General features: G+C 37.4%; 1 protein-coding gene across 5 annotated transcripts in view; it reads right to left on the reverse strand.

Moving 5' to 3' along the window:
* gria1a (glutamate receptor, ionotropic, AMPA 1a) overlaps positions 1–24,400 on the reverse strand; it is a 116,176-nt gene that overhangs the window by 46,447 nt on the left and 45,329 nt on the right. For all 5 annotated transcript variants that reach the window (XM_041223416.1, XM_041223415.1, XM_041223418.1 and 2 more), the window contains exons 4-5: positions 19,910–20,094; positions 18,426–18,479 (exon numbers count right to left, since the gene is read on the reverse strand). In XM_041223416.1, the coding sequence (XP_041079350.1) occupies positions 18,426–18,479; positions 19,910–20,094 (239 nt within the window). The remainder of the gene's footprint in view (positions 1–18,425; positions 18,480–19,909; positions 20,095–24,400) is intronic.

The raw sequence follows: 24,400 nt of genomic DNA on the forward strand, positions 1-24,400 counted from the left end.
ATTGCCATTACTGAATAACACTAAGCAGTGCACAGCTTGGTTGAGGAGATGCAATCGTCTGTTGTGCAGTACAGCAGGTGAATCGTTTGGGTGTGTGGAAGTTTGCAACATCAGTAACCTAATCTGGGGAATTCTTACCATGGTAAAAAGTAATGTAGCCCTGCCAGTGTATGCAGGTTCAAAAAATACATGCTCCAGTGTGGTATGCTTTGCATCTCAATGAAGTACAGCGAGTTCTCACTGCAGCCTCAAGCTGCACGGTGTTGCTAGATTCAAGCTCTGCACCGTTGGGGTGTGGGAATAAGTGCTGGGGATTTTGTACTGCTGCTCCTGGGCGGATGCTCCAAATCTTTTTTCACAGATCCCAACACTAAGCCCTTCCCCAAATAGGCAATCTAGCTGCAGGCGATGCTAGACTGTGGACCCACTGATTGGGATTCATAATTAAGAGATTGGTTGAACCTAGGGATTATAAGATATATAAATATAATTCATAATTAAACAGTCTAGATAATTGCAGTGACTTACATTTTACATTTACATTATTTCAAGATTCATTTTAGTCACTGACAGTAAATTGTACCTGAACACTCTACTCTAACTGTATTTATTTGTTTTTGACATGCACAAGTCAGACAAAGTAACAAGAGAAAATGTAAAGCTGTTCAAAAAGTTACAGGCAGGTAAATTTGATCATGATTCCAGGAACATCTGTACAACTATCCCCAATAGTCAAGCAGACATTGAATAAGGAGGTAACTCCCACATTCATGTTAACCTTCAAATCAGTGGCAACTATCAGTTGTATTCAAGTCAAGTACATTTAAAACTAGCTGTGCTGTGCTTTGACTTTACCTCCTCTTTGCAGGGAGCTGCCAATCAAAATTTCTAGGCGACATCAAGTCAACTAAGATGAGAGGCCGAGAGCCAAAACCAATCAAGTCAAAATTGGTTTTGGCTCTTGGCCTCTCCTCTTAGTTGACTTGATGTCGCCTTGAAATTTTGATTGGAGGCTTGCAGTCGGTACCGATAGACAGGAGGGGAGGCAATTGCACTGCCTTCCCACTTGGCTAAACTGAAAGCACGGCTGTTTTAACAGAAAGGTAGTTTGAGATCTACCTGGCTGATAAAAGCTTATATTGACTATTTATATTCTCAAGTGTATTTTAAAAACTGTTGTTTTTAATATAGAACTTGCAGGGTTTCCAGGCAAGAAATCTATAGTACAAGTGCCTAGTACATTAATTGGTTAATCTACAAGCCTACTACCGACAGGTTCTCATTATCCTATAAGTAGGGCCCTTCGTTTTTGGTTTATACCGATTTTTACCGAAAAATTCCTGGGTTTAACAAAAACTATTATTCGTTTATCGATTTTCACTAGAATTTTGGAAGATGATTAAGAAAACCCAATAAAATGACATTAGATAAATGTGTTTATGTTAATAATAAATTAGACTACCTGTATATACAAAGTTGTCTGTTTAAAGTAAGGCAATGTAAAGGACGCTAGACACACACACAATACACACATACCCACACACATGAATATCTGTCCATAGTGTTCATTACTCATGCCCACCACGTACACATTTCACACTTTACAGATAATACTGATAATTAACAGCTTTCAAAGCAATCACAGTTGAACTACTTTTCATGCTAAAATGGGAAGGAAAAGTAAAATGGTATAAACTGGAAAGTAAATTCCATGTACCTTATCCAGACAATGTCAGCATCACTCTGTTAAATTATGATTATAATTATATTTGAGCCATGTTGCTTATCGCATCCTCAGTGTCACGCCTGGCTCAGCTGATGTGGAGAGAATATTTTCTAAATTCGGTTACATCCCAGACTGCAGACGAACAAGCAATGGAACTGCTGCGAACCTGTGCGACACAAGACTTGTGGAATTCACACCAGAGCCCCTTATATGAAGCCTCTGGCAGGGTTTCATAAGGCTGGTATGTGTATTTAAATATATTATTGTAATGGATGTAGAGCATGTAATAAACTGGCCGAATTATAAAAATGTTTATATACTAAAGGGTTTTTAAGACATCAACAGTAAACTGTTTAATTAAAAGAACTTTTTTTGTTCACCAGGATGAACACGTTGCATAGATTTATTATTTTATTGTTTTATTTAGCAGATGGCACCAGGATGCTCCGAAAGATGAGGCTGTGCTCCAACAACACTTCACCCATTGTTTGGGTTCAATATTTTTGGAAATTTGTAAGATTTTGTATTATAATCTGACTGAATTTGAGATTTTAATATTAAATTGAATATGAGAGCAAAACGTATGTTGTTTGCTAACACACTCTGAATCTCCAAGCTCCTTTTAGCCCTGTTCTGTTAGTTATATCTTGGTGCGGATTTTAGCCCTGCAGCCTTGTGTAGGCGAAGGCAGAATCTTTCTTTACCATTGTTCCCCAGCTGCCTGAGCCTTGTGGCTAGAACACATAGGGTAGGAGTTTCTACAGTGGTTGTTTTTTATATTAAAATTCATACTGCTGATCAACTGGAGCACCAGGATGAGGGAATCAGGGACATTAAACAAAATTGCATGAAACATAAATATATTAAAGACACTTGCATATACTGGTAGAAAGTTGAGTAGCTGCCTAGCAACCAACTGAGACATAAACCATTATTTCCTTCTCAGTGGGAGATACACCTTTGCTGTTGCTTGATATTAACTATACTGTATGAATTGAAAACAATTTTGAACAATTTCCTAGAAAGACACCCAATGAAAATCCAACTGTCTTTATATGGTGGGACAGCCATGTGTCATAACTGAGCTTATTAAATTAATTTACTTGTATAAGCAAATATTTTTACTATATATTAACTGCTCTTAGTCAAACTCGCTCTTAAATTCTTTATTTTGCTTTTACTTGAATTTGATCTTATTTTCTACTGATTTTACTGTATAACTGATCTTATTTGTAATGTGATACTTTGTAGTGTGATAATAATAATAATAATAATAATAATAATAATAATAATAATATAATAATAATAATAATAATAATCCAGTATCATTTCCCTTTTCCTCTATAAAACCATAACTCTCTTCCATGTTGGTCCAGGTGTTGAGTGCCAATGCTCTTGTACCAGACAGACATGTTACATTCACCTGAGCCACTGTGCCAGCAAAAAACACAGAGGTACACGGAAGAGAGGGCTGTTTCATATACTTTCAGACAGTGTTGACCTGGAAGACACTGCTGAGGTAAACTGACCAGGAACTGCAAGTGTAAGAGATTTCCTAAGAAAAATACATACAAACTGTACACTTGCTTTAACCTAAAATTGCACTAGATATCACATGTTTTTTTTTTTCTGTATGGATGGAAATGCAAAACTGATTTCCTCTGTGATTAAGCTGCTTATTGATTTTTTTTCCTCTGGGAAGATGTGCTTCAGAATAGGTCTCGATCTCTTTAAGGATCTGTTAAGTGTCTGCTCCTCTTTCTAGACTTTCAGCCACACCAGTTTCATTTCAGACTCCAGCATGCAGCAGCAGGTAACGCCTGCAATCTGTCCTACAGAGTGCCCTTCCTCTGCTACAAACTCTACATTGTGTACGTAATAATGAATCCTGCGATTTTCCTTTTGTTGGAGCCTCTTTTTGGCAGACTGATCTTGGAAAGCGATGGAAATGAAGGCTGCTTTCTACAGATGTTGTTTGTAAATCTTGTCAGTTTCAATGAAATGGTCACACAAAGCAAGGGGATTTCAGTCTGAAGCCCAGGTCAGTTAAAAGTCTGAAATGTGTATAACACTGTGTTAGAACACTGGCCTAAGTATAAAAGTGTCTTTGTTACATGTTCTCTGACTTAACTAGCATGTTACCTAATTAACCTTTTGTCAACAATTATTGTTAACAGGTGAGTGTCCATGATTACTATAAATATAGGTAGCATAGGCACAAGTTTGTCATTCCTGAATGAAAGGGAGCAGAAAATGGCAAAATACGCTCAGTTAAGCAAAGAAATAAAGAAAGTCTGTAATTAATTTAAGAAATGAAGGTCAATCTTTAAGACAAATCACAGGAACTTTGCAAGTGTCTGTAACTGCTGTGGCCAACACCATCAAACGATTTGAAGAAACTGGCACTCATGAGGACCAAACAAGGTCAGGCAGGCCAAGGGTGACCTCAGAATCAGAGAACAAGTTCATTTGAGTAACAAGTCAGCGAAACTGGCGATTAACTGCCCCTGAAATACAAGCTCAGCTACATGCTACTAGAAGTACAGATGTTTCAACATGAACTGTTCAAAGGAGATTGCATGAAGTTGGCCTAACTGGAAGAATTTCTGCAAAGAAACCATTGTTAAGAGTGCAGAATAAGAGAAAGAGACTTGCCTGGGCCAAAAAACACAGAAACTGGACGTTTGAGGAGTGGAAGTTGGTCATATGGACCGATGAGTCAAAATTTGAGTCCAACCACCAAGTATTTGTAAGATGCAGAGAGGGTGAGAGTATGAGTTCTGCATGTGTGGATCCCACTGTCAAGCATGGAGGAGGAAGTGTCATGGTCTGGGGTTGCTTTGCTGGTGACAGAGTTGGTGAGCTTTACCAAGTCCATGGCAAGCTCAACCAGCATGGCTATCACAGCATACTTCAGAGGCATGCCATTCCATCAGGATTATGGCTAGTTGGGCAGTCCTTCATTCTTCAGCAAGATAATGACCTGAAACATACCTCAAAGTTGTTCAAGAACTATCTGGCGAAGAAGGAAAGTGAAGGACAACTCAATCTAATGACCTGGCCTGCCCAGTCTCCAGACCTCAATCCCATAGAACTTGTATGGGACAAACTGGACAGAAGAGTCAAAGCGAAGCTACCCACAAGTGCCCTACATCTCTGGGAATTGCTACAGAAGAGCTGGGAAGACATGTCGGGTGATTTCCTGCTGAAACTTGTTAACCGAATGCCTTGTGTTTGTGAGGCTGTTATTAAGGCAAAGGGTGGCTATTTTGAGGAATTCAAGATTGAGACAATTTTCTTGAACATTGCTTTGATATTCCTTATGTTTAGTTTTGTATATTGTAACATGTGTTTTCATTTTCAAGTATTTACAGAAATGTATACAGCGTAAAACATTGTCAATTATGAAAAAAACCTAGTTTCCAGCAAGTGTACTCAAACGTTTGAATGGTACTGTGTGTGTGTGTGTGTGTGTGTATATATATATATATATATATATATATATATATATATATATATATATATATATATATATATATATACACACAACACACACAGGAGAGAGAGAGAGAGAGAGAGAGAGAGAGAGAGAGAGAGAGAGAGAGAGATTAAAAACAAAGAACAAACTTGAGTGCTATCGGCCCTAAAATGAGACTTTACTCTGGCTGAACACCTATTCAGGGTCAAAGACACAAAACTGTACAAGTATAGAGTCAGTGACCACAGCCTTGCCATTGAAACTGTCTGGCAAAAAATCCTGGAATGACAGAAAAAGCCCGCTGTGCTGTCACTATGAACTGGGAGAGGTCAAGACAGAGATGCACTTCCTGTTTACCCCAAACACAACAACACCAGAGACTTCCCAAAATGTGCTCATCAGAATTCCCTGGACTCTCTGACATGGAGAAACTGTCAGTCCGTTAGGAGAGGGCTAGCAGACAGCAGAACTAGCTGCCTGCCACAGCCCATCTGCACTGAGACCAGTCACAACTGTTTTTGTGTTATTATAAATATGAGGAGGAAAGGAGAAGGAGGGGGGGTGAGTTATAGACAGGATGGAAGGGTGTATCGGGGTAGAGGGTACAGGGGTTATCTGTTTGTATTGACGAGTAGTGTTGATGTTTGTTGTTTAAGTGCTAAAACTGAATTTATTTTGTCATGCCAATAAAGCTCTTTTGAATTTGAGAGAGAGAGAAAAAGAGATATGCTACATAAACCCTGAAAATGATACCTCCGGGAGGGTTCCAATTTAACTACAGTCCCTCCCTCCCTAGCACTACCATTGGCTGCTTCATGTTTTTATTAAAAAAACTCCAGTTCATATAAATCAATCATTTTCTTTTAATGGACACTCAAAACAACCAATGATAGTAGGGATCTCTACTAAGCCGTCCATTCGGAGAAGAGGGATGCAGTTACTGATTAAGGAAGCTTGTTGACCACAGTTGCCAAGTCTGGTTATAATAAGCAGAATTGGGCTTGTCAATGTATATGCATGTCATTTGAATTTTACAATCCTCCAATCCCCACAGAAAAACAACACTAGAACTACTAAAAATAAATTCTTCTTTGCAAAATTGCTCAAGCTCCATCAAGCTGGATGAGGACCTTTGGTGAACAGCAATTTTCAACTCTTTCCACTTATTCTCAATTGGATTGATGTCCAGGAAATTGACCTTTTTTTTTTTAAGCCACTCCAGTGTGGCTTTGGCTGTATGTTTGGGGTCATAGTCCTGCTGGAAAATGAATCTTCTCCCAAGTTCCAGGTCTCTTGCAGACTTCAGCAGGTTTTCCTCCAGGATTTCTCTTGAGCTTTGCTGCATCCATTTTGCCCTCTATCTTCACAAACTTTCCAGGCCCTGACTTAGAGAAGCATCCCCACAGCATGATGCTGCCACCACCATGCTTCAAGGTAGGGATTGTGTTCTCAGGATAATGTGCGGTGTTAGACTTGTGACAAATATAGCGCTTAATGCTCTATTTTGGTCTCATCATACCATAGAATCTTCTTCCACTTAGTCTCAGAGTCTCCCACATGCCTTCTGGCAAACTCTAGCCGAAATTTCATATGATTTGATAAAGGCCACTTTTGTGAAGCACCCGGGCTATTGCACATTGTCTCCCAGCTCAGCCATGGAAGAATATAACTCCTTTAGAGTTGCCATAGGCATCTTGGTGGCCTCCCTGACTAGTGCCCTTCTCGCCCAGATACTAGATAGATTTGAGGACGGCCTGTTCTAGACAGATTCACAGTTGTGCCATATTCTCTCCATTTCTTAATAATGGACTTTACTGTGCTCTGGGGGCTATTCAATGCCTTGGAAATGTTATTATATCCTACCCATGATTGATGCTTTTGAAGAACTTAATTCCAGATGTTCTTTGAATGTTCCTTCGTCTTCATGATGTAGTTTTTGTTAAGAAATATATTAACCAACTGTAGGACCTCCCAGAGACAGGTGTATTTAACCTGAAATCATGTGAAACACCTTAATTGTACACAAGTGGACTCCATTCAACTAATTATGTGACTATAATAACTTCTAATAATTTAGTAATAACTTCTAATACAAAATTTCAACCCATGGTTTACCATGGTAATTTTGCATATACATTGCATAAACAGGCCGATTCTAAACTGACAAAAAATATTGTTGGAAAAGGCTGCTGATAATATCACACTCCATTTATTATCAGTCAAGTCTATAAGATATTCAACTGAATTGCACCCCACTTAATATCACTTCAAACTGCGAGCACAATCATATTTCTTGTCATGCACTTCAGTGTTTAGTTTCAAATTAAATTGGAAAAGTGTCAGAAAAGAAAAGATCTGGACATAACCACACAGGCTGAAATAATTGCTTTATCAGATCAATGAGAAAATATCATTTTGGGTTATGACCCATGTGTACAGGCCCTGCATGTGGTGTTACGGGTTTTGGAACCTTTCTTTGATGGAACATTATTACTAGTATATTATAGTAACTAGTATAGTTACTCTGTTCAAAGGAAAACCAACTTGTTTGACTATTAATAAATAATAATAATAATAATAATAAATAATAATAATAATAATAATAAATAATAATAAATTTTTCCTAAATAAAGATCTCAAACTCTCGTTCAAAATATTGTAGGGCAAACTAATATTTGATTATCTTCATGACTATTATATAGATATATATATATATATATATATATATATATATATATATATATATATATATATATACACACACACACACACACACACACACACACACACACACACACATTGGTTTGCAGAAGTATTCACCCCCTATCAATAATGTCACATTTTGTTGAATTACATATAATGTGTGCACAGTTTTTCGAAAAACACTTTTTTTTAATTCAAAGCTGTAGTGGTTAAACTGAACACTGTTATATGAGGAGGAGGTTAAATGTCAGCAAAAACTTGCAAAGAAAATGTACGAAATGAAATGTACTGGTTGCATAAGTATTCAGCCCCTTAAGTCAGTACTTGGTAGAAGCACCTTATGCAGCAATTATTGCTATGAGTCTTTTTGGATACAGTGGCTTGCGAAAGTATTGACCCCCCTTGGAATTTTTCCTATTTTGTTGCCTTACAACCTGGAATTAAAATTGATTTTTATTTGGATTTCATGTAATGGACATACACAAAATAGTCCAAATTGGTGAAGTGAAATGAAAAAAATAACTTGTTTCAAAAAATTCTAAAAAATAAATAACAGAAAAGTGGTGCGTGCATATGTATTCACCCCCTTTGCTATTAAGCCTCTAAATAAGATCTGGTGCAACCAATTACCTTCAGAAGTCACATAATTAGTTAAATAAAGTCCACCTGTGTGCAATCTAAGTGTCACATGATCTGTCACATGATCTCGGTATATATACACCTGTTCTGAAAGGCCCCAGAGTCTGCAACACCACTAAGCAAGGGGCACCACCAAGCAAGCGGCACCATGAAGACCAAGGAGCTCTCCAAACAGGTCAGGGACAAAGTTGTGGAGAAGTACAGATCATGGTTGGGTTATAAAAAAATATCCGAAACTTTGAACATCCCACGGAGCACCATTAAAGCCATTATTAAAAAATGGAAAGAATATGGCACCACAACAAACCTGGCAAGAGAGGGCTGCCCACCAAAACTCACGGACCAGGCAAGGAGGGCATTAATCAGAGAGGCAACAAAGAGACCAAAGATAACCCTGAAGGAGCTGCAAAGCTCCACAGCGGAGATTGGAGTATCTGTCCATAGGACCACTTTAAGCCTTACACTCCACAGAGCTGGGCTTTACGGAAGAGTGGCCAGAAAAAAGCCATTGCTTAAAGAAAAAAATAAGCAAACACGTTTGGTGTTCGCCAAAAGGCATGTGGGAGACTCCCCAAACATATGGAAGAAGGTACTCTGGTCAGATGAGACTAAAATTGAGCTTTTTGGCCATCAAGGAAAACGCTATGTCTGGCACAAACCCAACACCTCTCATCACCCCGAGAACACCATCCCCACAGTGAAGCATGGTGGTGGCAGCAGCATGCTGTGGGGATGTTTTTCATCGGCAGGGACTGGGAAACTGGTCAGAATTGAAGGAATGATGGATGGCGCTAAATACAGGGAAATTCTTGAGGGAAACATGTTTCAGTCTTCCAAAGATTTGAGACTGGGACAGAGGTTCACCTTCCAGCAGGACAATGACCCTAAGCATACTGCTAAAGCAACACTCGAGTGGTTTAAGGGGAAACATTTAAATGTCTTGGAATGGCCTAGTCAAAGCCCAGACCTCAATCCAATTGAGAATCTGTGGTATGACTTAAAGATTGCTGTACACCAGCGGAACCCATCCAACTTGAAGGAGCTGGAGCAGTTTTGCCTTGAAGAATGGGCAAAAATCCCAGTGGCTAGATGTGCCAAGCTTATAGATATATACCCCAAGAGACTTGCAGCTGTAATTGCTGCAAAAGGAGGCTCTACAAAGTATTGACTTTGGGGGGGTGAATACTTATGCACGCTCAAGTTTTCTGTTTTTTTTTTGTCTTATTTCTTGTTTGTTTCACGATAAAAAATATTTTGCATCTTCAAAGTGGTAGGCATGTTGTGTAAATCAAATGATACAAACCCCCAAAAAAAATCCATTTTAATTCCAGGTTGTAAGGTAACAAAATAGGAAAAATGCCAAGGGGGGTCAATACTTTCACAAGCCACTGTAGGTCTCTACTAGCTTTCCACAGTTGGATGGTGAAATTTTTGCCCATTCTTCATGGGAAAATTGCTCCAGTTCTAGTTTGTTGGGGATCATCGATGGACTGCGATCTTCAAGTCTCACCATAAATTTTTGATTCATGTCAGGACATTGACTGGGCCACTCAAGAACATTAATTCTCTTCTTATTCAACCACTCCAGTGTGGCTTTGGCTTTGTGCTTCAGGTCATTGTCCTGCTGAAATGTGAATTCCCTCCTCAGTTTCAGAGTCTTGGCTGACTCAAACAGGTTTTCCTCAATGATTTGCCTGTACTTTGCACCATCCATTCTTCCCTCTATCCTGACAAGCTTCCCAGTCCCTGCTGAAGAGAAGCATTATCATAACATGATGCTGCCACCACCATGCTTGACAGTTGGGATGGTGCTGACTGGATGACGCACAGTGCTTGCACCAGACGTAACGCTTCAATTATTGTCTCGTCTGACTACAAAACCGTTTTCCACATGTCTGCAGTATCATCTACATGCTTTTTCACAAACTCAAATACGTGTTTTAAGAGGAGGCTTTTTGAGTAATGGCTTCTTTCTTGCCACCCATCCACACAGGCCAGTGTTGTGTAGGGACCGGCTCATTGATGTGTGAACACTGACTCCCATCTCAGACACAGAACTTTGCAGATCTCTCAAAGTCATTGTTGGCTTCAGAGTGACATCCCAAACCAGTTTCTTGCTTGCCGAACTGCTCAATTTGGGAAGGCGACCTGATCTGGGTAGTGGCTGGGTGGTATGATGCATCTTCCACTTCTTAATGATGGACTTCACTGTGTTGAGAGGGCTAATCAGTGCCTTTGAAATTTTCTTGTACGCGTCTTCTGTTCTGTGCCTCTCTACCACTTTATCCCTGACTTGTTTCAAAAGCTTCTTGGTCTTCATGGTTGCTTTGTTGGATCACTCTGTGAGTGCAGCTTGAAAGTCTTTATATACCTGAGGGAAATTATCTACAAGTTAAACCACTCTGAGTACACACAGGCTGAAACCATTTCACTAATTATGTGACCTTTTAAACAAACCATTTGCACCTGAGCTAATTTAGGGTTGCAGTAGAAAAGGGGTTGAATACTTATGTAACTGAGATTAATCTGTTTTTCTCAGAAATCTTACTTATTTATATTCTATATGCATTTTTTAACTTTATCAATGTGGAGTAGTTTGTGTAGATTCTACATGTAAAGTCTAATTTGAAAGTGTTGTGGAATATGCTCGGGTGGCCAACGAAATGTGTGAAAACTGTATGTGTATATATATATATATATATATATATATATATATATATATATATATATATATATATATATATATATATTTTTTTTATTTTTTTTATTTTTTAGACATTTTTTTAACCAATCTGAAAAACATATTTGTGTTCGCCAGTTTGACATATGAGGATATTTGTATGCTTGTAAGATCAGAACTTAGTTTGTTCCTGTGCATTAATTCACATCTTCTGTACTTCATTTCACTGGATTTAGTTTAATTTCCTGTTTGATCAAATTATGTTGTGTAATATTTTGTTTTGGAAGATGGCCTGCTATAGTGACCTAATCTACATTGTGTGACACCTGCTGGTAAAACACTGTATTTCTCTAGTAATATGTGACTAACTAGTTTCTAGCCAGATAACGCCTTCTAGCGTGTAGTACAGGTTAACTAAACTGCATATCACATTGAACTCAATTTCATCATACAGTGAGTACTTCACCACTTTTATAGCTGGCCATGACTACCACTGCATAAACGCTTAGAGAAGAGCTTTGTAGTAGAGAACTAAATACACAGAGAATTGAACATCCCTTATTAACTAAACCATCCAATTATGTATGACATATTCAGCAAAAACACTGCAATCAAAGAGAACTAAACTAATGCTGCACAAGGCAACAGACACACTAACGCCTTTCTGTGATTAAATGTAAAGCTATTAGGCTGGTGATTGGCAGGGAACAGGAACCATGCTGATTTACCAAACGTACAAGAACAGCTGTCCCTCGTTGGACCAGGCAGAAGTATCTTCCGATCACCAGGGGACTACCTTCTTGTTCCAACACTTTTATTATGTCATTCAGTGCTGCACAGTTAATATTAGCCTGAATAAGCATCCATACGTAGCTGGCCAAATTAAAATTCAATAGCTCAGCGGGTCCGTCTAAATCTTCTACCACGAAAAAGCAAGAAACATAATGCACTGCGACAGATATAAAGAAGATGGATTAGCTGGTGTGTATTCAATGTTGCCTCTGTTGATAGTTTGACTGCCAGCAATCTAAATTACCTGTGTTTCTTTATCACCTATACAAAATATAAATCAGTATCACGGTACTACTTTTTTGAAAAAGGTTTGCTTTAAACCATGTTTCCAGGGATTTTAATACAGTTACATTCAGGGATGGAAAGAAGACTCCTATTGCATAGCAGTTTCACCCATCCCGGGTTTTGATACAAGCTTGATCCACCACGGTGTATAGGTAACAAGCTCAGGTGTGTCTGATTAAATGGCTAGTAAAAGCAGGAATGGATCTAAATGTTATGCAATGGGGGTCTTATTTTCAATTCGATTTATGCATGCTTCCTGCACTAGTACCCAGAGAGCTGCACATGACAGAGAAGTATACGCTGGAAAATTGACATCTACATTTGCATAATATTTCATGTTTTAGCTGTTTAATGTGCTATTATATGTGCACTCTTGCACTAGGTGACTATTTATCAAGATTATTAATCTGTTCTCGGCATCATGCCAATCCTCTCACCCTAAACACCTGATTTTACCAAGCTACTGAACCCTGGAAAAGAGAGGATATTCTTATTTTTCTTTTTTAATGATCATGTAATACAGCAGTACAAATTATGTTAAAACATAATAAGATACAGACTAAAATAAAAAGGGTACTGCTGCTAAAGTTGTGAGGCTGAAATTCTCAGTTTATAAATAAATAAATAGATAGATAGATACTGCATCACCCCCCCCCCCCCCCCCCCCATGTGTTTTGAATTTTGTCAATTCTGCTTTTGCATTGTCTGTGCTTCAGATTTCCAACCAGATGTATTGAAAGAAGTGCAGTGTATTTTTGTAGGCAGGCACCTACAGAACAAAACGCAATGCAGTGAATCTGATGGGTTACTATAGAAACAGGTATGACTAATTCGAAAATTATGCCCAAGAGATCGATACCCTTTTGTACAGTACACAGTGTGTGTGCTGGTGTGGGAAGGATACATGCTGTGGGGTAACGTACTGTATTGTGCATGAAACTTAAATATATATTTTAATAAATTTAAGAGAGAAAAAAAACTGCTACAGTTCCGATGGAGGAGAATCCTGAGTGAGAATGTAGAGTTTGCTGGATGTTATGACATTCTAGGTTAAAATCACAATTGTATTATGTCTGCTGTTACGGAAACAGAAAAAGCACAAATGCCCTGTTTAGTATTGGGTTGTCTGTTCATCATTGTCCTGAGTACCATGATGCCTGGGGATGAAATTAATTAAGTTCTGTATCACACCTTTGTCCTGGTGGTCTCCAATGATGAACTCTATGAAGATTTAGGGGCTAACTGGTCTATTCTGAGCCTCCATGCCTTCACCATTTAGTATGGAGTTTGAGGATTGAAGATTATGATCCTCAGTCCTTAACACTGCCAAATGGTCAATACATGGAGGTTTAGAACAGACTTGGCCAACTTCCTTCACAGATAACTTTATGGCAATTTACAGGTTTTGAACTATGCTCTTCCACATAAGGACATATCCTGGACAAAGGTTTGGTTAAGGTACCATGCCCAGGTGTCTTCAGCCACTGACGGTCGATGGGTCAAACTTGCACTGAGAAATGCATGTGTGTTGTCAATTTGTGGTCATGCACTAGCTACAGCATCTACATAAAAAGAATATGTGAAAGATCCTATATGTTCCATTCAATGGGCTGTTTACCTATTTCAGCAAACGTGCCAAGGGAAAATTTTTATAAATATTTAGCTTTTATAAATAGCCAACCATTACACTGCCAAGGCTTCCCCAGTTCACAGTCAACTCGTCGAGGTCGACCCCAACCCCAACCGCGAGCCTGCTGGTAACATTGTAACAGTATGTTTTGTATAAAAAAGCCAATGGCTTTTGAGTGTCAACATACTGTAAAACATCTGTTTAAAAAAAAAAAAAAAAACACATAACATAATGGATTTCCTTATGCTTGGATGATGTTTGCAATATTGCATTGCAATTTCATTCCTAGTGTTACCATGCAGGATTGGTAAAAGGCTATGCAAAAAATCACTTGTCAGAATCATTAAATTTGCTGCATTTTGAACATAAACCAATATACATTTTATAACGACCACAAAAGTTATTCAGCCTTGTATCATTAATGTATAAACTGGAGCTGTGCTATCAACAGTAAATGACTTTAAAATTCCACAAACACAAATATAAACCTCAAAAAGAAATATTACATTGTACATGAAAACTTAACGTGTAAAATCTAGTGAAACAGCCAAGCAGACTATTTGTCAACACAACCTGTGATTCAATATGAAGATGCATTAAAACTAAAATACAAACTAAATGCACAATGAACACTACAACTACTAGGAGTGGTATGAATAATAATAATAATAATAATAATAATAATAATAATAATAATAATAATAATAATAATAATAATAATGTTGTAGCCTGTGGCTAGTTAATTAACTATAAAACAGATTATCTCTTGCACTCTTATTCTAATCAGATTACTACATTTAATAAATTGGATTAAATGCTATATTAACACAGATTATAAAATAGTTTACATTATCTAATAGTCATTCACTCGAAATAATGTGTTGTTTTGTTTATACAAAACACAACATTTATTATATTACTGTTACTGTTATTATCAGCAGCAGTATGCAGTCATCTACAATGCACCTGTTACACAACGATTTCAAGCACGATGGATACAGGACCTATATTTAAAATACTATCCAAGCATATCTAAAGCTTATGCCCCGGTTGACTTGGGTCCGACAGTGCTTGTGCTGACCTCAGTCTGGTCACCCAGGCTTCAACTGGCACAATGAATTAAAACGTTTAATATCTTCAGCTAGTATTTTCAGGGTAACAGTAGAAAACTGTTCAACACGTGAATTGATGTGGGAAGAAAAAAAAAACATTTCAACACATGCAAATTCAGGAATGTATTTGAGAAGAATAAACTCCTGGCTTATGCAAAAAGAAAACAACAACTCAAGACTGAGTCCCACTTATGTCTTTCCTGAATTATTGATTTATTTTTGCATTTCCCAAACATCACATATCCTCTATAATTCACTCAAACATTATAATGGAATCTTGAACTTACTCTGTGCAGTAGTTATCTCTTGAGGGCAGCAAAATACATGAGAACAAGGGAACAATGCAGAGCCTTACAGTTTCTGTGTAATCTCCATTGTACTGTACATTGTATTAAACTTTAAATGTAACACACTGGTGTTTTTCCATTATTTCTGTTTTAAACTGCATGTATTATGTACTTTAAATAAAATATATGCAGTTATTATGAAGCAAAATACAATAACAGCCCTTGATAAATGTCCTTGCAGTGAACATACATCAATAATAAACACCAACGAATACAGAGAACACTAATATTAAAGCTTCTTGTGTTTATTTTTATTTTCTCTTTTAGATTTTGTTTATTATTCTTTCTTTAGTTCATTCAAGCCTCAAAGTGTGTGTCACCCAGCACTTCACCAGGATCCGCACTTGAACTGTTAGGAGCCGTGGTTTGGGCACCACTGCTGTATAACAACATCACAAGCAGCACATTGCATTGACCAAAACAACAAATTAACAATTAATATCAGCCACCCATTTCCCTCATTTATTTAATCAACCACTGTATTCCCAATCTGACTGCATTCTCATTACTAATTACACTATGTAACACAATTTTTGTTCCTGGGTAGTAAGTGTTATTTCCTAATTGCTTATGCCTCAAAAGTATAGAAAATGGCTATTATTCCCCACAAACTTTGCTTTTGTGACCAGGACAGTGATATTTTGAAATTTACCTATTTCCAATGAGAAAACGGGCGAATTTGTGTCTTTTCGTTCACATAAAGTCAGAAAAAAACAACACATGAATCCAAATTAACATGTATTTATACTAAAGTAATACAAAAATGACTACAAAAGATTTAGAAGTGAGTAGTTTTTCGAGATTTACGATTATACTGTAAATCACTTTCACAAATCAGCCCCCAAATGTAGTCTCCCATCAAGTTCTCGTTATACTGTCCATGGTAGCGGCGTTCAAAGTCCAGTATATCCTGGTGGAAGCGCTCGCCTTGCTCCTCCGAGTACGCTCCCATGTTCTCCTTGAATTTATCAACATGAGCATCAAGGATACGGACTTTGAGGGACATCCTACAGCCCATTGTGCCGTAGTTCTTCACCAGCGTCTCAACCAGCTCCACATAGTTTTTGGCCTTGTGATTGCCCAGGAAGCCCCGAACCACTGCAACAAAGCTGTTCCAAGCCACTTTCTCCTTACTAGTGAGCTTCTTGGGGAATTCATTGCACACCAGGATCTTCTTTATCTGTGGTCCGACAAAGACACCGGCTTTGACCTTTGCCTCAGACAGCTTAGGGAAGAAGTCTTGAAGGTACTTGAAGGCTGCCGACAAATTGTTTCATAAGGCCCAATTTGATGTGCAGTGGTGGCATCAGCACCTTCCAGGGGTCCACCAGTGGCTCCCACTTGACGTTGTTCCTCCCCACAGACAACTCGGTCCGCTGTGGCCAGTCCCGCCTGTGGTAGTGTGCCTTGGTGTCCCTGCTGTCCCAAAGGCAAAGATAGCAGGGAAACTTGGTAAAACCGCCTTGGAGACCCATCAGGAATACCACCATTGCAGCCTCTTGATGCCATCTCAGAAAAATGCAGATATGTATCCACTTAGGCAGCTGGAACTAAACTGAACTGGTGGGCTTAAGGCGCCTATATTTATACTACTATTTATATTACTGGAAAGTTCTAGAAGTTAGTCCAAGTTTACTCAGCACTGAATCTATCTGGAATGTTCTGGAAAATAGGTACATTTCAAAATATCACTGTCCTGGTCACAAAAGCAAAGTTTGTGGGGAATAATAGCCATTTTCTATACTTTTGAGGCATAAGCAATTAGGAAATAACATTTACTTCCCAGGAACCAAAAAAAATAAAAAATTTGTTACACAGTGTTATAAATCTTGTTCTGATGCAAATGCTGTATTTATTGATTGGCTGGCTTTATTTAGCTCCAGGACACAGAAATGTGCAAGAATAGCTTTATGAGAACTTTTTAATGGGCACATTGCATAAAATGTATGTGTTCTTGGCATTTTTAATGGAAACATGTATAGTATATATTTGTGGCAAAACTGGTATGCAACATAACAAACCTTTTTTATGGTGATTTATGGGTATTAGATTTGTGGTCAAAATTTTCCACCTTATAGTAGATAAAATATTTTACTCTTTTCTCTATCAAGCTCTAAAAAACCATAATGACCGTTTAGAATTTTTCCAACATGGGACCAGTAAGACCATTTTCCCCATCTTAAAGCCACCCATCATTCAACTAGCAGATTACAAATTCATATATCAAACTGCTTCATTTTGTTTTATATTTCATATTTCAACATATCAGCATAACAGCATAAACTGTTACACATTGGTAAACCATTGTAATGACGTGTAATAACAAAGATAATGGTTCCAATAGATTAGTAACTATGTTCTTATTAACTTTGTTAACATTATAATGGGTCCCTCTTTTATTGCCCTGAGATTCTATCATATCTGTGCTTGATTTTTTCTGTTCTGTTTCTTGCAGATAAACTGCAGCATTATTGTTCCATTGCTGTGGATCACACGGTCCGATTGCTGGATGAACATTATATGGAGTTTGAAATACAACACATGAAGTGATTAGGTGTCAGGAAGCAGCAGAAACAGCTGTTCATCTACAGCTTGGTATTATCTGCATATTTCAAATTGAAGTGTACAATATAAGCAAAGGACCAAACAGATCAACAGCAGACAAGGGGACCATTACTGTATGATATTGCTAGTCCCAATAAGGTGAAGAAAATGTATTTAAAACACTGGATAAGCACTTCTTCAATGAAATTCACTTAGGCTATAATGGTACCCCAATGGCATTAACTATTTTAAAATGGTTTCCCACACATTTTAGGCACGTTTGTTTTACTTAAGTGGGATTTACTCAGAAACAAATCTTTTTTTCTTTTCATCCACACTAACTCTAGTCCTTTAAAATATGTTATTGTACTGGCCGCCTTCAAACTTGATTTGGATTTTTCACACACACACACACACACACTAATCCAATATCAACAGCTCAGCTTTTCTTGCTTCCTAAAAATATCAAAAAGAAAGCCAGTTACTTACCAAGTTGGCCAAGATGTAGTGGTAGCTTTTCACATGCTTTCCTAAGCTGATGATCTGCAAGAACAAATTAAAATGTCAACAGGTATACAGAGCTGTGCTAATAACAGCTGCATCTATTATGAAAAATCATGTGACAAAGCAATGGCTAAGTGGCAAATCATTCAGAAACCAAACATTAACTACTTTATTTTTTTTGTTATGCACCTAATTCTTTCAACATTGTATGAGACAGACAAGTCCATCACGGTAGAACAGGCATCGTTATGTATACTCAGACACTGGTCTTTCTGATTACATGTTTCATTTAAAGATTCAGAGAAATTCAATTATTGATAAGTGATTGATTTTGAAGGGCTAGATCAGACTGCAATCTTTATAAACCTAAAATTTTAAATTGTGTAAACATGTTACAATCTATGCTTCACTGTTGAAATATGTAAAAGAGTAACACTGCAATCCTAAAAATTTGACTAAAAGAAAAGGTTAACTGCAGAAATAAAAACTTGCTATCCTTCCCAGTACTCTCTGTGCATGATTTTCATTTTTTACGGCACTATAAGACATGTAGTCATCTTAACAAATGGTACTTTGACATGATGTAACTTGGCTTGTGTAACATTCTGAAACACATGGCCAGAAATGATTGTAACCAGCTTTCCAAAAAAAGAAATCTCCAAATCTCCAGGGAACATAGATAAACACCAGATATTTTTGCAACCTCTCCTTCAACACTTACTTGATGTTACTGCCATCTATATTGCAAGTAAGTGCAATGAACCATGAACATTTTCTAGTAAGAAATGTACTAGCAAAGTTTCATCATTTCAAGACAGGAGCCATTGTTACATATGACGTAAACCAGGTACAGGTATACATCAGTAATCTAAACTAATGAATTGTGCCTCTTGTTTAGAATCACTTTGTGTATCCTTTCCATTTTCATTCCTTTTTAAACATTCACTGTTTTCAACCCAAGTACAGCTGGTAAGCCACAGTTTAAAACATGAACCCGCTGCTCTGAAACACCCCCAGTGAATGTGCTTGCAAAGTTTTTATCACAACAGGATAACTATTTATCCAGATGCATCTACAAAATGTAGGTAGGACATACTGCATGTCCCCTATCACTATAATGACTGGGTATGCATCGCACACAGGTATAACATTAAGACAAGGCAGGAAGACTGAGCTTCAAAATAAGCCTTTAAATGGCAGTACAAATGATTGGTGAAAAGCTCCAGAAATGCTGTGTACCTAAGACTCCTAACCTTGTTTGTCAGGGAAGAAGAAACATCTTTCCACTGGATAAAGAATGTTTAATTGTATCACAGGCAATCGCAAAATAAAAACCATGGTTTCCAGCGACAATTCCCAAGAACTGACCTAGAAATTCCAAGTGCAGTATTCAGCAGAGCTAATAAGGAAAAGCAGTATGACAAAGCTCACAGAACAACAGCTCTTTGAATCCAAAGTGAGAAACGTACCAAGTTTAAAATAGCGTTGAGTCTATCCAGCTCACAGTCGAGGACAATCTGCCTCTCCTTTTTCTTGTCCAGATCTTGAAAGAGTTTCCTGTAGCCGTCCTCGGTGGTGGTTTCCACGTTCACGGAGGTGACCTGCCAGTTCATTTCTGCAGCAGTGTCCAGCACTTTCTGTAGAACCGTCAGTCCTGCAGACAAGCCAATTCAACTTATTATAATGCAAAAATTAATCTTTTAATTTGATCTGACTATTGCATTTGATTAAAACAAAGTACTTCAGCAATGGGTAAACTATGCTTATCAAAATCAATGTATCATTTTACCATAGTCTGCCACAGCTGTAAATTATCTGTAACACAAAGAAAGTAGGCCACCATAACCCATGGGCACATTTGTGTATTCCTCATAAAGCCATACCTGTGATCTTTTTCCTCTTAACAGTCAACTAACTACATGTTCCAAAATGTAAAATAAAACAGTTAAGTACAAACTGGCACACACACTGAGATTGGGAGCAGAGCAGAATAATATAATGGTTTTAATTACTCAACCACTGGTCTTGTGGGCACATATTTGAGGACCAGTGACTTACATCCCCTACATGTACATGTATAAAAGTACATTTGACATACAGACAGACGGACAGTTCTCAGGTATCATCATAATGTGATGCGCCGTATGTATGTCCGCCCTCCACTATATCCCTGTCCCCTGGGACATGTATTACCAATGGGGATAACAAAAAAATAATAATATGAAATAGTGAAACACACCAGTAGTAAGCTACAGAAAATTGATCAAACAGTAGAAGCACAGGAAAACCATGGTGAAAAAAACATTCATACTTACTATGGCACATTGTACAGTATGTGAGCTGTGTTAATGCAATAAAGTGTGCAAATGAAATTATATTGTGTTTATGTATTTACACAGTTTTACCACATTAAGTCTGAGGACTGGGTGACTTGGCAAACACTATCGGCTGTTATTCCGATTCCCAGCCCAGCTGCTTGAATGCAAACCATTTGACATTTTAAAAGGTCTGCAAATAGGAATTTCTTGTACTTATTTTTTTGCACCCTTAATTTGAAAACAAATTTAAAAGTTCATTTCTCAGACAGGCGTGCTTTTTAGATTTCAAACTGCTAATCCAACTGGTGGGTATAGAAGCTCGTTTTCAGTTCAGTTTAGATTTTAATCTACAGGTCCACAGACCGAGTTGATGTCAAAGCTACAATGTCCCACTATCAGGTTTCATTTTACACTAAAACCTAATTAATTGGTGTTCATTTGCTGGCTTTCTGCATCCTAGAACCCTACCTGTTTGACTCGAAGAGTTACAATGTGGTATTCTCTGTCAACTACGTGCAGCAACAGGAGGTTATATAATTTAATGAAGTATCTTCAAATGTTTTTTTTTTTTTTTTTTTAAACGTACAGTAGCCCTTACTATTTGATGGGGTTTGCCATTATTTGGGGTTCTGTTGCTCTAACATTAAATTGTTATCATTTATACTGCACTGTACAGACAGAGAGCAGGTGGAGCTGGTAGAGTTGAGATTACACTGAGGAACGTAGTTTAGTGCCGGCATTTAGTGTTCTACACACAAGCTCAAACAAGCTATATAGTAGGTAAAGGCAGAATGCAACTTGACATTGAAGGAGCCACTCAGAACTACTCAAATTGAGTGCAAACATCATGAAAACTATATTTGAAGATGTAACATTCTTCAACTTAGACTTTTCAGGACATTCCTACTGCTTAAACATATCACAATATATTTAGACTCATAATATTTACTACTTAAAAGGGGCAAGCAACTGTTTTAATATGCTAATTGACAGGGGTTCAAATTAAGACAATTGGGCAGTTCTCATATGCAGATTGCATTGATATCAATATGATATAATAACGTTAGAATAACACTGTTAAACATTACTATAGTAGTAAACAGAGTTGGGGTAACAGTAACACTACTTAAGTAACGTGTTACTGTAATAATATTACTTTTGTCAATAACAAGGTAATATACACATTTGATTTTTCATTTGAACAGTAGTCTCCGGCTAAGAGAACAAGCAAAGTGTTCTCTAAGACGGAGTTGACCACCACCAGACACAATATGAATCAATCAATAAATACGCATTATTTGTCATGAAGCACATGCATCAACATATGAAATGAACAGAATACGGGAAAAGCAACAGGCAAGTGTATGTTAATAAACTATAATAATATAGTTACAGACAAGCTAATGTTAATAAACTGTCAAACTAAATTAACATAGCACCCATTTATATGCTATTTTGTAGCGTTGAGGTGCTCTCGTGGAAATCAGAATACACAACGAGGCAATGATAAATGACGACTGCTCTGGAAAGACTGAATAAACCAATCAGTGCTCCTGAAGACACTCTTGCAATGACAAGTTGGTTTTGAATAAATCATTTGAATCTAAGTTTGATGATGATGGGTTATCAGGTTACAAAACAGTACTGTATCAGTTGTAAACGAATCACTATTTGTGCTAAAAAGAGGTGTTCTTTTAAGCAAGGTTCCTGTTCCTTTAGGCAGAGTATTTCCAATGGGAAAATTTGAAGCGTTCTCTTAGGAGGTGTTCCTATATGCGGATACTACTGTAATAATACTACAGTTACTTCCCGCAAAAAAGAAACAAGTTTGTCTCTAACTTTTCTCTGTTGTACACTTACACTGTGATCTTTTCTTTTTTAACCTTGACGCGCCAGACTGCTCTAATTTCAGTGCCTAAGCAGCGACGACGCATTCCCTCTTTCGAGATGTTTCATGGCAATAATAAGCAGTGGGGCAATTCAAATCAGTCTTTCTGAGCCTTGTCATTGAATATTGCTAGGCACTAGGAACCAAACATTGTTATCCCTACACGCCAGTTTTGATGATACACTTCAAAAACACACACCACTTATTTATTTGTTTGCTTGCTTACAGTGGTGGCCACATTTAGGTTTGCTGCTTTTTCACTATACAGTTTGTTTTTCTATAGACAATCTGTGGTTCATGATCTAGGTCTACATATTTAGAGTATGTCCTGCATGCGGTCTACTTATCTGAATCCCTGCTAACTGCCTCAGGAAGTCTGCAACACTTCCTTTCGGTATTTAAAGCATTAGAAAATAAGTATAAATACAAGACCATCTCCCAAAAGCACTGTATCAAAGTAGCTAAATATTTTTGACAATTCAAATACAGTAATACTGGTGTAATTCAATATAATAAGCTATGATACGCAAACAATAAGCTACTTACACACTGCAGCAAGACCAAATACTGTTTCATGTCATTTTCATTCTCAGGAATCAGTCTCAGTGGGTCTGGGTTATGATGCTATATATATATATATATATATATATATATATATATATATATATATATATATATATATATATATATATATATATATATATATATATATATATATATAAATTTACTTTACCATTACCTGGCTTCCACCTTGTCTGGAGATTACTAATTGCTGACCGTGAACAGCCTTCTTCATCCATTTAAATCATGTGATAATGTAACTTTTCAACTCTTGTCAACCTCACATTTAAAATGTTACTTGACATTACTTACAGTACTGTACTTGTTAATTAAATACTGCAGTAAATTATTTTCTTTTCTACATCTCAAGCAATATTGATAAATTTAGCTGGTTAAGGATGTACTAATTGGACTATTAAGCATGATATTTATTCACTGGGACGACAGAATCTTGATCTACTTGTTATGTGTATATTCTGCAAACTGCTCCTTGCACAGACTTCATGGGAACAATCTATCTGAATATCACAGACCTGCAACAATGTATCAATAAATCATGCAACCATTTGCTTTTTGTGTGATTGACTCTGATCTAAATACAAAATTGTAAATAACCATATTGTCAATAATGGAAGAACATTACTGATGAGAAAAAGTTGTCTGTTTGACAAGCTGATTCCATGTAGAGATTCATCATGGAATCACTCCTCTGGGTCAGTGTCGTAAAGACGGCTGTAGTGGGTGACGTCAGACCAGAAACCCAGGAACCAGGAAATAAACAACGAGAGGTGGAGTTTGGTGAAGCTGAGCGAGTGTTACCTCTCAGCATTTAATAATTAAACAAGCAGAAAATAAAAGGTTGCAAGACAAACAAAATACAGGACAAGGCACTTTTGCCAAAATAGAGACAAACAAAATGGACTACATAGACAAACACGGTGAGCTGATGCTTTAACTATTATTATTCTAACCTTCGTCTTCAATCCGGCTCTCCACTCACCGAACACACAACCCTAAGTGAGTGAAAACATGCTGCTTTTATGCAGCTATACCAAGACTCGATTGCTAATCAATCATTCAATTGGTCGTGATACAACTGCACATGAATTAATAAAGTGCAATTCCCCGTGCTCGCTTATTATTACATTGCTGTGCAATCCTCGTGCCTAAGTAGAAATATATACTGTAAACAA

This window comes from Polyodon spathula, chromosome 22 (genome assembly GCF_017654505.1).
Source record: "Polyodon spathula isolate WHYD16114869_AA chromosome 22, ASM1765450v1, whole genome shotgun sequence".
In the NCBI taxonomy this organism is placed as follows: Eukaryota; Metazoa; Chordata; class Actinopteri; order Acipenseriformes; family Polyodontidae; genus Polyodon; species Polyodon spathula.